This window comes from Nilaparvata lugens, chromosome 5 (assembly GCF_014356525.2).
Source record: "Nilaparvata lugens isolate BPH chromosome 5, ASM1435652v1, whole genome shotgun sequence".
Classification (NCBI taxonomy): domain Eukaryota; kingdom Metazoa; phylum Arthropoda; class Insecta; order Hemiptera; family Delphacidae; genus Nilaparvata; species Nilaparvata lugens.
Window position 1 is genome coordinate 3,773,551 of NC_052508.1, and position 17,779 is coordinate 3,791,329.

At 34.2% G+C, this 17,779-nt stretch overlaps 1 protein-coding gene across 7 annotated transcripts in view; it reads right to left on the bottom strand.

The window, feature by feature from the left end:
- Positions 1-17,779, bottom strand: part of LOC111043473 (collagen alpha-1(XVIII) chain) — a 206,737-nt gene that overhangs the window by 12,208 nt on the left and 176,750 nt on the right. For 6 of the 7 annotated variants that reach the window (XM_039429740.1, XM_039429741.1, XM_039429739.1 and 3 more), the window contains 11 exons: positions 15,653-15,805; positions 14,111-14,219; positions 13,613-13,692; positions 12,586-12,624; positions 11,935-12,087; positions 10,815-10,932; positions 10,458-10,544; positions 10,040-10,152; positions 8,593-8,832; positions 7,383-7,433; positions 5,956-6,078 (listed from right to left, as the gene is read on the bottom strand). In XM_039429740.1, the coding sequence (XP_039285674.1) occupies positions 5,956-6,078; positions 7,383-7,433; positions 8,593-8,832; positions 10,040-10,152; positions 10,458-10,544; positions 10,815-10,932; positions 11,935-12,087; positions 12,586-12,624; positions 13,613-13,692; positions 14,111-14,219; positions 15,653-15,805 (1,266 nt within the window). Of the gene's footprint in view, positions 1-5,955; positions 6,079-7,382; positions 7,434-7,560; positions 7,570-8,592; positions 8,833-10,039; positions 10,153-10,457; positions 10,545-10,814; positions 10,933-11,934; positions 12,088-12,585; positions 12,625-13,612; positions 13,693-14,110; positions 14,220-15,652; positions 15,806-17,779 lie in introns of all 7 variants that reach the window. The other variant, XM_039429742.1, reaches the window with a different exon arrangement.

The following is a 17,779-nucleotide window of genomic DNA, read 5'->3' on the forward strand; positions in this document are numbered from 1 at the left end:
TCAGGTAGTCAGAAAAGAAACTAACAAGCCGAGGCACCAAACCAAAACTAGATAATTTACAAACAAGCCGCTTATGACTGATTCTATCAAAAGCCTTGGATAAGTCAGTGTATACTACATCCACTCTACCCCCAACATCAAGCGCCTCTGAAACATCAGCCGTGAACTCAAGCAAGTTAGTTGTGGTTGAGCGACCCCTCAGGAAACCATGCTGACTATCAGATAGAAAGGGACTAATATGACAAATCACACAATCATAAAGCACTCTCTCAAATACCTTAGCAAAAGGTGACAATTGAGTTATTGGGCGGAAGTTGGATATGTCATTCCTTCTTCCAGACTTAAATATGGGAATAACCTTACCAATTTTCCATCTGGTGGGGAACACTGAAGACCTCAAGGACAGATCAAAGATGAACTTCATGGGAGGACCCAGTATTTCAGCACAACCCTTTACAATAAATGGAGGAACATTGTCAGGGCCACAGCCAGAACTAGGTCTCAGATTACCTATTGCTGCCAATATTGTACTCAGGTCAATAGAAGCAATTGAAGGGAAGGGTATTAATTCCAGGATTGATGTTGCCATCGTCGATATCAGCCAAGTGTGTGTCATCAGAAAAAACTGAAGAAAAATATTGAGCGAAGCCATCCGGCAAATCATGCAAACCAAAAACCTGATCACCCAAATGCATACCTTCATGAGTAGAGCCATTAGCTCTCCTTGAGTTGACAAAACCCCAAAAGCTCTTGACATCACTTTTGATACCTGACTCCACCCTGGATATATAGTTACTATATTGCCGAGCAATCAACTGCTAGACCCGAGTTCTCAAGCTTTTAAATTGTTCCAAGTGGTATAAAGAGAAACTCTTCTTTTTAGCACACCTATTCTTCCTTTTCATTAATCCAATTATTTCAGCATTAAACCATGGTGGATATTTAGTGCCTCCGGGCCTGACCCTCCTCTTTGGCACACAATTATCAAAGCACTCATAGATGAAGTTGTAAAATATATCAACAGCTTCATCCACACTAGAAGAATTATAAATAAGTTCCCAATGACAATCTCTCAACTGAGTATAAAGCATGAGATAGTCCGCCCTCCTGAAGTCATACAGTTCAATACAATTCGAACGGGAATTAGGAATGTGGACAACATCTGAACTGTAATGACAAGCGATGGATGGTGAGCATCCTCTGGAACCAGGAAATAAACACAACGCTCGACATTAATGTCAATGCTGGAAAAGACCAAGTCCAAGATACGATTATTACAATTAAGAACTGTATTACAGAGAGCCAGCTCATAAAAGTTAACGAAAGAGGCCAATCTTCTGGCAGAAGGAGAGCCCAGCTCCAAACAATACCTATCATTGGTAATTTCAGGTAAGTTAAAATCCCCCAAAAAGATCAACTTATCACCATAGCTGCATAACAAGATTCCAGGTGACTCAAATAGGTATCGAAGTACTGAAAGCTGGAAGAGCAAGGAATGTAAACAGCGATTACTGTATGGGTAACACCCTCAAAGTTGATATTAACACCAAGACTCTCGTACGGATCAAGAGTTAAACAGGGACATAGATTAGAGCGAACCCTACGATTAACAGCAATCAGGACCCCACCGCCCATACCTTGAGGCCTATCTCTCCGATAAATAATATAGGAGTCGGTGAACAACTCACTGTCCATGATTCCATTACACAACCACGTCTCAGTGATAACAATAACATCATAATCAGAAGCCAGGAGTGAAGTCAGAAATGAGTGTGTCTTTGTCCTCAAACCTCTAACATTTTGATAGTATATTGATATTGATTCATGCTGCTCATTTACTCTCTCCATGACAGTAACAATTTTTAATAAATAGAAGAAAAACAAATAGAATGATTGGATGGTAATAGTACTATTAAAATTGAAAGTACAAATTAAAATAGAATAAAAACTATTAAATTTTATAAAACTTTTAAGTGAAAAAACACTCACATTATTTGATGTGGCGACGTCCGTTTCGTGCTGGTATCGCACATTTTCAAGCCAAACAGGAACTGAAGTGTTTAAGGTTATGAGGGTGAAATTTGGTTGGGGTGGAGGGGAGTTTTGGTGGTTAATGGAGGAGTATTTAAATGAGTTTGTCAAACAGGGTGTGGGAGGAAAAGTTGATTTGGTCATTTAGAATATTGCTTGGCTGTTGTTTGGTGTGTTTGTATATTTCAAACTGTTCTAGTACATTTAATTTTCTGTTTTTGTGGGAATAGTGGAGTATTTCGAGGTTGTTGTCTATGTCAGGGTGTGTGTGGTCAGAGGAGATGATGTGTTCTGCAAAGGTGGAATGGGAGGACGGATGGGTTATGGCTCTTGTGTGTTCTTTGAATCTTATATTGAAATTTCTAGCTGTTTTACCTATATAGAATTTGCTGCAATCTCTACAATTTAGCTTATAAATTCCTGGTCTATTGTATTGATTTTGAGAGGTGTTGTGTGGGGACAAAAGTTTTTTCAGTGAGTTTTTTGTTCTGTATGCAACCTTGTATTTTATTTTCTTGAAAGATGCTGCTATTTTGTATGTTTTATTGTTGTGGTATGTGAGGGTGACGAATGCTGTATGATTATCAGTGTTGTATTTGTCAGAGTTTTGTGGATTGTTCTTGTTGTTTTTGATTTTTTGTAGCAGTTTGTCAATCATTGAGGGTTTGTATCCATTCTGTTGTGCAATATACTTTATTGTGTGCAGTTCAGTGTTGTAATCTGTGGTTGTCATTGAGATATTTATTAATCTGTATAGCATGTGGTTGTAGGCTGCAAGTTTGTGTTGGATAGGGTGATTTGAAGTGCAATGGATTGTGGTGTCGGTTGTTGTGGGCTTTCTGTATATTTTGAATGTTTTGAATGATTGGTTCTGTTTTGTGATGGTGATATCCAGGAAATTTATGCTGTTGTTGGTTTCTAATTCAAGTGTGAACGTCAAATTTGGGTGTATGCGGTTGAGGTGGGTGTGTAGTGTTTCAAGTTGTCGTTTGTTCCCCCTGTATAGTATTAATATGTCATCTACATATCGGACCAAGTGAGTATTCTATTGGATTGGATGTGTGATTTGGGATCATGGTTGTGTAGGATGTGTTTTTGTTCTATAGTGTGAATGAAAATCTCTGCTAGAATGCAAGATATGGGTGATCCCATAGGGAGGCCATGGGGTTGAAAATAAAATTTACTATTGAATTCAAAATAGTTTTGTGAGGTTACAAGTTTGGTTAGAGTTATTATTTCTTGCATAATGTCCTGTGGGGTGTTGTTTGATTGTAGCATATCTTCTAGGTATTTTATTGTCTCCTGTATAGGTACATGGTGTACAGATTGGAGATGTCAAATGAAGCCAATGTTGCATTATGTGGAATCTGGATTTTTTGCAGTTTATTTGTTAGTTCTATGTTGTTTTTTACAGCAGTGTGTTCATGGAATGTTATATGTTGTCTTATTGTTTTATCTAGATGTTTTGCTAGGTTGTGGGCCGGGGCTTGTATGTGGTTGATTAGAGGTCGAATGGGTACATCAGGTTTGTGGATCTTGGGTAGGGCGTTCATTTGGGGGCTGATGGGTTTATGTTTTTGAGGTGTTTTTTGTTGGTATGTGGTATAATATGTTGGGTCTGGTTGATGGCATTCTAAACCCATCAGCCCCCAAATTGAACGCCCTACCCAAGATCCACAAACCTGATGTACCCATTCGACCTCTAATCTGTACACCAATGTACCTATACAGGAGACAATAAAATACCTAGAAGATATGCTACAATCAAACAACACCCCACAGGACATTATGCAAGAAATAATAACTCTAACCAAACTTGTAACCTCACAAAACTATTTTGAATTCAATAGTAAATTTTATTTTCAACCCCATGGCCTCCCTATGGGATCACCCATATCTTGCATTCTAGCAGAGATTTTCATTCACACTATAGAACAAAAACACATCCTACACAACCATGATCCCAAATCACACATCCAATCCAATAGAATACTCACTTGGTTCCGATATGTAGATGACATATTAATACTATACAGGGGGAACAAACGACAACTTGAAACACTACACACCCACCTCAACCGCATACACCCAAATTTGACGTTCACACTTGAATTAGAAACCAACAACAGCATAAATTTCCTGGATATCACCATCACAAAACAGAACCAATCATTCAAAACATTCAAAATATACAGAAAGCCCACAACAACCGACACCACAATCCATTGCACTTCAAATCACCCTATCCAACACAAACTTGCAGCCTACAACCACATGCTATACAGATTAATAAATATCCCAATGACAACCACAGATTACACACTGAACTGCACACAATAAAATATATTGCACAACAGAATGGATACAACCCTCAATGATTGACAAACTGCTACAAAAAATCAAAAACAACAAGAACAATCCACAAAACTCTGACAAATACAACACTGATAATCATACAGCATTCGTCACCCTCACATACCACAACAATAAAACATACAAAATAGCAGCATCTTTCAAGAAAATAAAATACAAGGTTGCATACAGAACAAAAAACTCACTGAAAAAACTTTTGTCCCCACACAACACCTCTCAAAATCAATACAATAGACCAGAAATTTATAAGCTAAATTGTAGAGATTGCAGCAAATTCTACATAGGTAAAACAGCTAGAAATTTCAATATAAGATTCAAAGAACACACAAGAGCCATAACCCATCCGTCCTCCCATTCCACCTTTGCAGAACACATCATCTCCTCTGACCACACACACCCTGACATAGACAACAACCTCGAAATACTCCACTATTCCCACAAAAACAGAAAATTAAATGTACTAGAACAGTTTGAAATATACAAACACACCAAACAACAGCCAAGCAATATTCTAAATGACCAAATCAACTTTTCCTCCCACACCCTGTTTGACAAACTCATTTAAATACTCCTCCATTAACCACCAAAACTCCCCTCCACCCCAACCAAATTTCACCCTCATAACCTTAAACACTTCAGTTCCTGTTTGGCTTGAAAATGTGCGATACCAGCACGAAACGGACGTCGCCACATCAAATAATGTGAGTGTTTTTTCACTTAAAAGTTTTATAAAATTTAATAGTGATAATTATAGTGGAAACAAGATGGATAACCAACAACAGAATAAAAACAGTTAAGATATGGAATAAGATGAACGGATAAACCCATTCCGCACTCATCACCGATAATTAAGTAAACAAAACTAAACTCAATCTAGACAAAACAACCAAAAATTAATTCCAAGATAAACATAGAAGGAATGGATGAGAAAAAAACAAAATAAAGCACGGGTTTGCTGACCCAAAATTAAATAACTTGATAGATAGAAACTCTGTGATAACTAAGTACCCTAAACCATGTACACTCTCTCATTCTCCTTTCCTCGCTCACTCACACACACACACACACACACACACACACACACACACACACACACACACCACACACACACACACACACACACCACACACACACACACACCACACACCACACACACACACACACACACACAACACACACACACACAAACTCACAACCAGACATAGCCAGCGCTCAATAGAAAAATATTTAAATCATGCAGAATTCAACCAAATAAAAAAGACAAGAATTTCAGTATTTAATTATTCATTGTTAATGCAGAAGATGAAGGAAGAGGCAATAATAATAAACAAAATTAGGTTGAATTACTGGAAAATAATAATTCTCAATTACTTGGGAAATATTGCAATTCAATTCTTGAAAAAAGCTACGAAGGTGTATTATTGTTATGATATGGTATACAGTACCTATACATATATGAATAGAACCAACCAATAAGGTATAATAGAATAAATATTTTCTTGCACCAGGCAAAGTCATCAAGTTTCAAGTTTTGTTTGTTTTTCAACTGACCGGTGGTCCAACAGGTCCCGGGGGGCCAGGTGGTCCGGGAGGCCCAGGAATCGACACATACTTGATTCCATTCTCCTCTTTTATCGTGATGGAGCTTCCTGGCTCACCCTTCTCACCTTTTATCTGCAACATAATAAATAGGTCTGCTTAAACACAAGATTTTCTCTCCTGTTTCTTAAAGCTTCTTTCTTCCAATAAGTTGATTAAAAATGTAGTCATTGAGAAAACGTTATAGATTTTAAACCACTTTTAAAGCCAATGAGTAATGAAGACAACTTTTGAATCTATGAGCTAGCCTTCCGGTGGGCGCGTAGCAGCACTCCGTGCTGCCAAGTAATTATTCTTGTAATAAGTAGGATGACATTCATTTTACAATGTTAGGACATTCAGTACCTACAGTTGCCAACATTGGTAATACAATCCACATGCTAGATGTTGTTTACATTGATTGTTTCAGTCGTGAGTTGAAGACAAACACATAGACACGCCCTACAGGCAGCACTCTGTGTTCCTAATTTTCAAATATTCATATATGTTATTTTCTAAGAGACAATCCCAATTCTTTCAAGTTTCATTATCAATTATTATATGTGCCTTGTATGATGTTTTTTGATATTTTGACAATAGCTGAAATAAAATTATTATTTTAATGTAATCAGTATTCGTATTCAATTCAGTGAGTAACAATTTCCAGTATATCATTATTGAAAAGTAGTATAACATGTTCAAGATATGACTACAATTATCCAAATTGATTGTAAAATTACTTTTTATGATATAAACATCCTTTTTCTCCTAGCCTGAGCTGTATGAGGCTTAGAAACTAGGATATTTCAGAGGCAGCACTCAGTGCTGCTACGCGCCCACTCATGCAAGTTTCAAGGACGCGCCCACCGGAAGGCTAGAGCAGTATGAAAATGGGTTTTAATATGAAGGCGTCCGTCACTGAAGCGAGTCTCAATATAATGAATTTCACAGTTTACCTGAGAATAATCATAACAGTATTAGCTTTGAATGAGACCAAATCACAAAAAACAATGCTAATTAATAGTACATTGAATTTCAATAGCGCAACAGTCAATCGAACTCAAATCTTGTTGCATTGCCTCCTGGGTGTTCTACAGACATAGGCTAATCCTTTCAGGGCCTATATTTTTTATTGTATGTATTAGATGACTTACATCATTAACATTAAGTCAAGTTAATAAATGATCTGTATTTGTTCATTTATTTTAAATTTTTATTAATACAAATTCAAGAGAGATACAGTTTTGGGCTCTGCGGCCTGCTGTTGTCTTCTTCTGATCATATTCTAAAAATCATGCTCGATGACTCAATAAATTAAATAAATAATGAAAAATAATGATAGGCTGATCATTATAAAATACTTGCAGTTTTATGTAGATAGTATTTTATAGCATAATTACCAAAATTGGTTTCACTCCAATATTGTTGAAAACAGCTCGACCTGGAACTCCCTGCAATTTTCAATAATTTCTGAAGTTGTTCACTAAGAAAATACAAATGATAATATTACAACTATCATGCAAAACTCATCATAAAATTATAAAACAATAAAAGTTGAAATGTTTCCATCGTACTCACTAACTTATCCTTTCAATTGGGGTGAGCATGAAAGTGAGAGAAGAAAAAAATTGATAAAATTGAAAAAAGTAGGCTTGACAAAATATTGAAAAGCACGATATTATAATAATGATTCAAGGAACACATATTATAGTTCGTAAATAGCTTTGATATATTGATAATTTGAACACATAACCATCCCATACATAAACGACCCTGAACTTGAATGTAGAAATGAATATAGGTGTTAAGAAACCCTGTCATATTATTGAATGTGAAATTTAATTAAGCTTGTTACTGACAGGCATTTCTCATATAATGTGATGACTGAACCTGAATTATCTAAATTATAGTTTTCTAGCTGATAAGTTTATAATTTATCCAACTAACTTTACGAACTACCCAACTCACTTACATAAAAATTATTATGGAATTGATAATAATTGTTCATAAGAACACGATCTATTTTAAATGAATTATTACATAACTTATGCTATCATATAAAAACTATATATTTATGATATAATAATAGAATAAATATCTGTTCTATTCGATCACTGTGATTATTGTATAATACATAGTATTTCATAGTTATAAGTTGATGAAATTTAAATAATAATTATTATCAAACGAAAATCCAAATCATATGCTGTAAATCACCCCGAAGACTTCTGCTACTGCAAATATAGACAACAGGCTTAACAGCTAGATGAAAATTCGATGAGAGCTACTACCCAAAAATTGAATATTTAAATAAAAAAATAAAAATTTACATAGCTTTTTAACCACATCAAGATATACAATGGAATTGGAATTATTTCAAAAATAATTAATTTTTTTTGATAATTTGTTTGACATTAATCATTTCTACTATAAAGAACAAATTGAGTTTTAATAACTTCAATCTTACAATGAACAAACAATATTATTTGAAAAGCAAGCTTCTGAATCAGTATTGAATAAAAAAGTATAGGATAGTATCAAATCCTTGAAAAATTCTTATGGTTAATAATAGGATTGCAATGAGTTGATAAATTCACTAATAAAACTCACTGGAAGTCCAAGCTCGCCGATTGGACCAGGTCTACCTGGGGGTCCAGGAAGTCCCGGCTTGCCTCTCCGACCTCGCCTTCCAGAATCGCCTTTTTCTCCTTTCACCCGAAGAGCATCTCCTGAAACAGGTCCTGGAGGTCCTGGCTCTCCTTTCAGTCCTGGAAGGCCCTGAGGACCCACTTCTCCTGGCAGTCCTGAGTCGCCTGGTCTCCCAGTTTCACCTTTCTGTCCTGTAAGACCCTAGAATCACAAGAAAAACATAGTAAATACTTTTTTCACAATCGACGGTGTTGAATCTCGAACTCAATTCGCTGGAATGTCTCTTTAGTACGGTATACTAATTTTTTTCCATGTGGCGTTCTATACAACATAAGAAGTTATTCCACAGTGACGTACCATGAAATATGTACATTGCCATTGTAGAACTAACATCTTATGTTCTGTGGGGCGATAAAACGCAGGAGTTGCACATGGAAGAAATGGGTGTAATGAAGAAACATTTGATTGTGGAAAAAATAGTAAATTCTATTCAGGTGTACTTTGGAATTGATGCAAATTCAAGTAGCTTTTATGGTCGTCACATTTTCTGGATAAATGCTGTTAAAAGGTTTTTGTATGGAAATCAGAGAAATTTCATTAAATGAAGGTCTAGTTGGAAATATAGTACTGTATGTATCCTAGAATGTTATCTTCCTCTTCCTAATTCATCGAACTAAATCATAACACCATAAAAATATTTATTCAATAAACTTTTTGAAGTCTTCAATTTTATAAATGGTAATATGAATGTTTTGTTCTGTATCATTCCTTTCAACCATATGTTCTGCTTTTTCTCTATTAATAATATAAATTTATGAATATTCAAATCAATTTAGCACAATAAAATTCTTTGAAAAATAAAAAAAATATTCACAGAAATATAGCTGTATTTCGTTCGAAAGGTGCACATACTGTAGTCATATAGGTCTCAATACTGTATTTTATAGGTCTCAATACTGTATTTATAGGTCTCAATAGAAGTATCTCCAACTTTTATAGCTGTTAATTTGAGTTGTGTAGTTCTGAGTACACGCGTGGGCGTGGTGATAAACAAGATACAAAATTTGAATGCAGGCGGGGTATTGTTAATTCCGAACCACATAAGTATAGAATTCAACCCTGAATACTCTCCTTCTAGTATTGAATATCCTATTAGGGAAAGATAACATATCGAGTAGGCTCACCCGAATGTGGTATGTGCTGGTTTCGTAAGACAAAAAGTTAATTTTCTCATTATAATGAAATCTCACGAAAATGTTAACGAGAGAAACATCGATGACAACAATCATCAATATTCTAAAATAGTAGTATTAATACATCTTCGTCATTCATTGTGATTTATTTGAATTATAGTGATTGTCATTGTAATTATTTTCTGAAGAAATGATTGAGTTGCCTAATAAGTCACCTGTCTTCCTGGAGAGCCAGGAATTCCAGGAGTTCCAGAATCGCCCTTCTCTCCCTTCTCACCCTTCTCTCCTCCTGCTCCGCGGTCACCTTTCATCGACATTATTGTTTGATCTGCAAAGTCAATTTAAAAAATGCGCGTTTAAATATGAAACTAGTCAAAAGGTTGAAAATCTATTGAAGAAATATCGCAAATTCATTTGGTCAAATACAAATTGAAATAGCGAGTGAATGAACTCATTAGATGGGTTAGTAAACTACGGTACCAATGAATTATAAATCATCAGATGATGTATTCGTCTATTTCTCAATCCCAATTGCTTTCTATTAAAGGTATATTCAGTAAGAAAAAATGGAATCTTTGAAGTGATGGTTAGTCATGCATGGAGATGCATTATTAATTCATGTTTTATATTTACCTGTTATGCTTTCAATGTATTCAAAGCTACTAGAACGACCTGCCGGGCTTCCAGGAGGTCCAGGGGGACCTGTCATTCCAGTTTCACCTGAAATAGTAAAATCATTAACCATTGATGGAAAACATATATTATTTAGTTACAGAAAAATTAATTTATTATCAACTTTTCATCGATGAGTATTTTATCCATGCACCTCTATTTTACTAATATTGGAAGGAAAAATTGGATGATTATAAGATCATATAAAGATTCATAAGATTGACATTTTTTGCAGTAACCTTGTTGATATAAATACATTCAGTTTTGAGTACCGTAATCGAAAATGAAACGCTTGAAAATATAGAATAATGAGCAAACCTTTTTGTCCCTTGGGGCCTGGTAAGCCGTTCTCACCAGGGTAACCTGGCACTCCATCAACTCCTGCCGGTCCCCGCTCGCCCTTAGATCCAAAATCACCTGAAGGACCTTGGTTACCCTGAAAATAATTCAATAGGTTTCTGTTCTGAATTTGAAATATAGGATGTTTCCTCACAACATTGAACGACTCACTTGCCTTGTTTTTAGTATTGAAATGAATTAGCCTATGAATGCGAAATCAATACATTTTTTCATTGTGTATGATGCCCACATGAGTTTTTAGCATGTGCATGGGTAATGGGAAGTGCGAGGGTGGATTCTTTGTTCTTTGTATCCAACATTTTCGAAAGGTTTGGAAGTTCTAATAATTGATTACAGTCATAAAATGTGGGGTACGGTATTCAACAATCCTCCATTTACCTCAAAGTTCATAACAATCATTTATACTAGTTTTACAAGCATCTTTTTCTCAGCAAAAGCTCATTGTATTTGTATTTTCATAATATAATATCGTACGGTACCATAAGTCATATGATACTGTAATACTAACGATAAAATAAAATAAAAAATGTTCCAGAGACTGTGATTCTGAACGAAATAACCTCTTTCTCATAGAATACCATGAACAAATCACATTCTCACATTCTAATCTATAAAATTCCAGGAGATTTATAATTTCATTGAAACTATAAAACTCTGAAATTGACTTCATAACACTCTACAACATTTATAATCTTTGCAATATACAGGAAAATAACTGACTCCATACATAAAAAAGTTGATAAAATAGTTATCGGTACCGAGTATATATATAGTGAAGTCACTAAAATAATTATTAAAATAATACTCATGTATTATTAAGCATGAATAATTGATAACCATGTGATACGGTACTTTATTATTATCTCCCTTGAGTCGTTTATCGCCTGGCTCTCCCAGTTAGGTACTATAGTTTATGACTTACCTATTTATTAAAGGGTTAGCGCCTGCTTTTTCATTCTGCTACTGTAATTATGGTTCAATGTATAGGCTAAATGAATTAACCATAGTAATTAATATATGGTGGTTTATATTATAGTTACCGTACTGGAATACAGTTATTATGATAATGATGTATTACCTTGTCTCCCTTTTGGCCTGGCTCCCCTCGCTCTCCCTTCAGTCCAATGAAGCCATGGTCTCCTTTCGGCCCATGGCTACCAACTGAACCCGCTTCTCCTTTTGGTCCAGGTAGTCCAGTTTGTAGTAATTTCTCTATCGTCGGATCTGATTCCTAAGCAAATGGTTAATTGGTCGGAATTAGTGATAATTAAGTTGTCTATGTATGAAAAGTGTAAAACATATAGTAGGCTACATAAATTCTTACACCAAAATGACGTCTTGCAGACCAAAATAATTTTGAAAAATATGAGATATTGAATCACTGACCGGAGCATGCTTTAGAATCACATGGGATTCATTGGCAACAGCCCTATTTTCAACATAGTATCCAATTTATTATGGTGATTACGCTACATTTCAATAAATTATCATTTTTTATTAACTGTAGGAAAAAACTTGTACAGTATACGTTTCAGGCCCAAAGTCTTTGAAAGTTGATTTGAAAGCATAGGCTTTACTGACTTAAAGTAAAGTTAACTATAACTGAAAGTTAGATGTGCAGGCCAACATAAGCGATCACCCTCCCAAATGGAAAACCTGCTGCAACTTCAGTACTTGAAGGACATTAAAATGTGATTGGGCAATTGAACTGGTTGCCTAGGGTACCCACCTTTGAACTGGTAAACATTGATCGCGAATTCCATAAATCCTGTAGAAAGAAACAAATTGTTACAATAGAATAGAAAGTAGAAACTGCAGAATAAAAAATTGGTTATATATTATGAAGCCCACTTTATCTTTAAATAGTTTAAAACAAACGGATATTATATATTTTTTGACTAAGGATAATGTTTACCATATATCAACAAATTAATCAAATCAAATAAATTCAATTTTTATTTGATCAACCATTACTAAAACAACTACTGATAATTCAATACCTAGTCCACTAGAGTGGATTATCTTTTTTATTCGCTTGAAATGCTGTTATTTTGACAACAACCTCACTACAGACTGCACCAGTTATTAATTACGCGAAAAAGGATTGAAACTGAAGAAAAATTTAAACATAAAATCCTACAATACCGGTATCAATAATGATGAATGGAACGGATTAAAATACAGGTAGGCCTAGTTTTTAATATATTATATTCTCCAGTGGAGTTCGGATTGGTTGATCAGTAAATATTTTAACTCAGATTCTGGATTTGATTCTATTACAGGACTACAATATTATTAACAAAAATGATGCAAGTGACTGATAGTGATTAATTGATGTTAGTCACCTTTCAGAGACAAAAGCTTCAAATGGATTTTTTTTTAAATAAAAATTTTATTGTCTGGCTCTCATCATATATATTCATGAATCAATATACCGAAATTTATCTATAGCCTACACCAACATTCCCTGTTACTTATTTTGTAAACATCCGTATCTTCCAAAAAAACATTCAATCAACTGTTGTCAAAACTTCCTTTCCATATTCCATTCATTAAAATGTTTCAAAATGGAACATTTTACTAAAAATTCAAACTCTTTAAAAATACACCTATGAAACCTGTTCGTGGAAGCATTCTTCATGGGAAAAGGTAGGTATTTATAGCTGAGATGACGTAATTATTTTTCCAACTATAAGTCTATATATAGGCTATGTTTTCGTATGTATTCATAAATGATGATTATAAAAAAATCTTACCTGAAGCTCAGCTATATTGACGGATCCAGGAGGACCCGGAGGCCCAGGGGGTCCAGCAACCCCATCTTTACCACGATCCCCTGAAAATAGCTAAATCTATTTGATTCTCGACAATTACAATTAAATAGTACTTTATTAATTAATAGACGAGAACTGTTAATAAGAGGAAGATTTTTTAAATCAATTCTACCTTTATAAATGTATTGTGTATGTATTGAATGAAATTCAATCATTGGAAGTCTAGTATATTGAAACATTTTTTTCAAGAAATACACATTGAAACAGATTATTTTAAGTTTATGTAAAATGTTTTGAGTTGATTGGCAATAGGAAGAACATTCCAACCTTCTAATGAAATCTACCATTAAATTTGATAATTATTGGAGTTCTAGTGAATTAGCACAGTTTTGAAAATAATAATAATGCATGAACATATATTTATTAACATGAAACTTACCTTTTTAATACTTTTTAAAGAAATTGGGAGTAATAATGTACCTTTTGGTCCTTGAAGACCTTCAAAGCCTCTGGTGCCGCTGTCACCTTTACTGCCCTTAGGACCTGGAGGCCCGGGAATGCCGATATCACCAGCTGCGCCGGAAAGACCCTGCAGATCAGAACCATCAGTTCAGATCATCAGGCACATATTACACATTTCATCAGAAAATTAACATTAAAGAATTTTCATGCTTATCGACTTTACTTCACTATTTGAAGGTAACATACTATATATAAAAACAAATATTCATCATCAATATTAGGCCTATGACATAGGCTATCTGATAAGTTTGAGTGAACCATGTCCTCCCTCATAAGGGATGCCTCTTACTTTGAAAAACCCACACAGGTTTTCTAACTGTTGGAATTATTATTCAAAAACATAAATTGTTTAGCATACAATAAACGTAGCCTATAGTGAATATCTAGTTGTAAATGATATGTAGTAGGAGGATTATAAATTTATTTACTGTATAAGGCTCAACTCACACTCACGCAAAGAGACTCGAGAGCATGTGGTAAAATGGTGACACTCAGACCATTTGAAAACACATGCTCTCGACTAGAGTCGAGTCTCTTCTCGACCTGAGTCGCGTGAGTGTGAGTTGAGCATAAAAGTGTATCTTAAGAAAATTGTATGCATAATTATTGTTTTTTTGAAAAATAATATGAATTTAATTTGATTTGAGTATACAAACTATTATACTTTACTTTCACATAGAAATTTCCTCACCATACCAGTATAAAATTAAATACGGTTCCTACTAACTGTTCAATTTTATCTATCATGAGGCCTATAATCTATAGTTTCTAGTGTTCTATGACAATTCCAGTCATTTTCAAAGTAAGGCGTTTATTTTCATAGCTAATAATGAACAGATTTTAGTATGAATATAAGGATAACATGACTACACTCAATTCAACTATCTATTGGTTATTGATTATTGTTAAATAATCAACCTTTGTTATTGATTATTGATTATTGTTCTCAATTAATTGCATCAGTATTTGTTTCAATAGAATTATTAAATTTAATAGTTGTATATCGATTATTACATTTCATAATGTGCAAAAAATAAAACAAAGGATAAAGTGTAAAATGAATTTGGGTTTTTATTACAATTCAATCCATTAATTGAAATCATTTTATTTTTTTATTGTCAAAATAAAAATAACATCAAGGTAAGTTACCCTTTTCATATTTTGTTTCAGCTCATTATCATACCTTTATAGGCCTAAGTTAGTTCTATTTCAATAGAAGTTGTATTCTTTTACAATAAATTGAATACTATAGGCCTATTGTTATTATTTAATACAGTAATATTGAATGCATATCATTCAAATGTTTGGGAAATAAAGAGTGAATAATTTCACACAAATCTACATAAGTAGGCCTACTTCGATATTGAGATAAGTGATATAGGTAATGTTTTCTACTACACATTCTTTCAGATTGAGAAGATCTACATTGCAGTGTTAACATGGAAAGTAAGAATATGAAAGGAGAGAGAATATTCAATATTAGTGGAGTAAAGTGCGTACTGGTGCTCCAGGTAGGCCATCCTTGCCGTCGAGTCCTGGCAGACCTGGAGGTCCGGGAATCATGTCAGGAAGGGCAAAGTTGAGCAGCATCTGCGTGAGGTTACATGAGCAGGACCCCGGGGGTCCAGGTGGACCTCTCACTGCCCCATTTTGCTGCAAAACCAATTCATCAATTTTTCTCCAGTCAAACAATCAAAATTACCACAAACAATATGGAACCATATCGGCTGATAAAATTAAAAATCAATTCAAGGGTGCATGACATTATTATTTTATTCTCATGAGATAATCATCATCATAATTCTACTACATTGAGAAGCAAAGTTTCACTAATGTATTATAAGAGAGAGAGAGAGAGGGAGAGAGAGAGAGAGAGTCAAAGACTCTCGACCATGCGAGCTGGTCATGCATAGCCTATTTCACAATATCTTCCTTGTAGGCCTACAATTATTTTTCATTTTAAATATTCTAGGAAATAGTGTAAAGGTGAAAATGTGTTCCGTACTAAAGTAGGCTAAAAGTAGGCCTACATCACCCATTCTTTGACTCACTAATGAGAAATGTTTCTTAAATTTATGTGGGGTATCATAATCAGGACTTGGTTTATCATTAGTAATTTCTTTCGTATGTATTTTATAGTAATTATATATTTTCTTTTGTAAATAAACTCGTCTGGTTGCAATTTATAGGTCAGAGAAATTAAAGGAATAGTTATCTCAGTTTTATGAATGATAGAAGTCATATAGATTAGAATAGAACCAAGATCGAAAGTGGCGAGAAGAATACTGCATCCTTTTTCCAATTTCTTCAGCAACAAGCTAAATTTAATATTATAAAATCATTTTATTCAATATCTCATTTTTGAAAGTTCGCGGTACCTGCCGGTATTGTTTGATACCTGATTTCTCCTGTTTTGGAGACTTTTACGTATCATACATAATTTGGAAATCTAAATTTTTGTTAGTTGGATTAGTTGAAGTCTTCACTAGTGAATGGACAGTGAGATAATAAAATAAATAGAAAATACATGCGGATAGCGCTTTAATTTAAACCCAAGATTGAGTCTGTCGAAGGTTGATACCTGAATTAGCTTTTATATGATAGCCTATAATAGTATATACAGGAAAGTGGAAAAAACTGTCTTGCAAACGATACAAAATAGCCTAAATATAAAATAAAGTAGTCTAGTTTTTATCTCTTTTCAGTAGTATTAAATTTATTTACTTCATTTCACTTGAAAATGGCATAAATGTCCGAAACATGTAGTGATAAAATATTTCGAAAAAAGGGTACTGAGATTTTTATTTTCTTTATATTTAAAGTAGTCTATTGTATGCTTATTAAATTACCGTACCCTAATGAATTAGCCCGGTTGCACAAAAGCCTGTTAATTTTAATTCTGATCAAGTCCGCAAGAACCAATCAGAAAAGGCTTTTGTACAAATAAAGCTCGTGTGATTGGTTCTAGTTGCATTTCATCACGGTAAAAAATAAACAGGATTCTGTGCAACCGCAACCTGGCCAAACAGCAAAATAAATGAATATCTAGTGACTTTTGCTGATTCAAAAAGTTCTGTTTCACAAAGTTTAGAATTATTGTGAAACAGAAACATATGTAATATAGGGGGTCTATGTTTACCCACATGCAAAATAGAGGACAACGACAGAATAGGATAAAGTGAGAAAAGTAAAATATTGTATGCTAATTCATTTCAAAATAGTGCTTGTCTATTACTGTGTGCACATCCCACTGACGGGATTTCCGTTATCAATTGCTGTAAACCATTCAGAATAACAATTCTTATAGTAAGTTAGTTTTGATAAAACCAAATTCTGCTCATGGCTGAAGCAGTTATGGACTGTCAAAATTTTAAAGAATCGTATAAATATGGCTTAAAAAGCCCAATAAACGAAAACCAAATTGACTTGGATTAAAAATTCAGTCTTTAATAAGTAAACTCATATCTCAATCTAATTAATGCTTTTGCTTTTTTCAAATATTTTTTGAGGATATCAGGTCAACAAGGATCTTTTTTTTGACAATATTGTTGATCAGGTTTTATTGCTAATCATTGGCAACTCAATTTCAAAATGATATTCTTGATATGCTGATCGTCTCATACACAT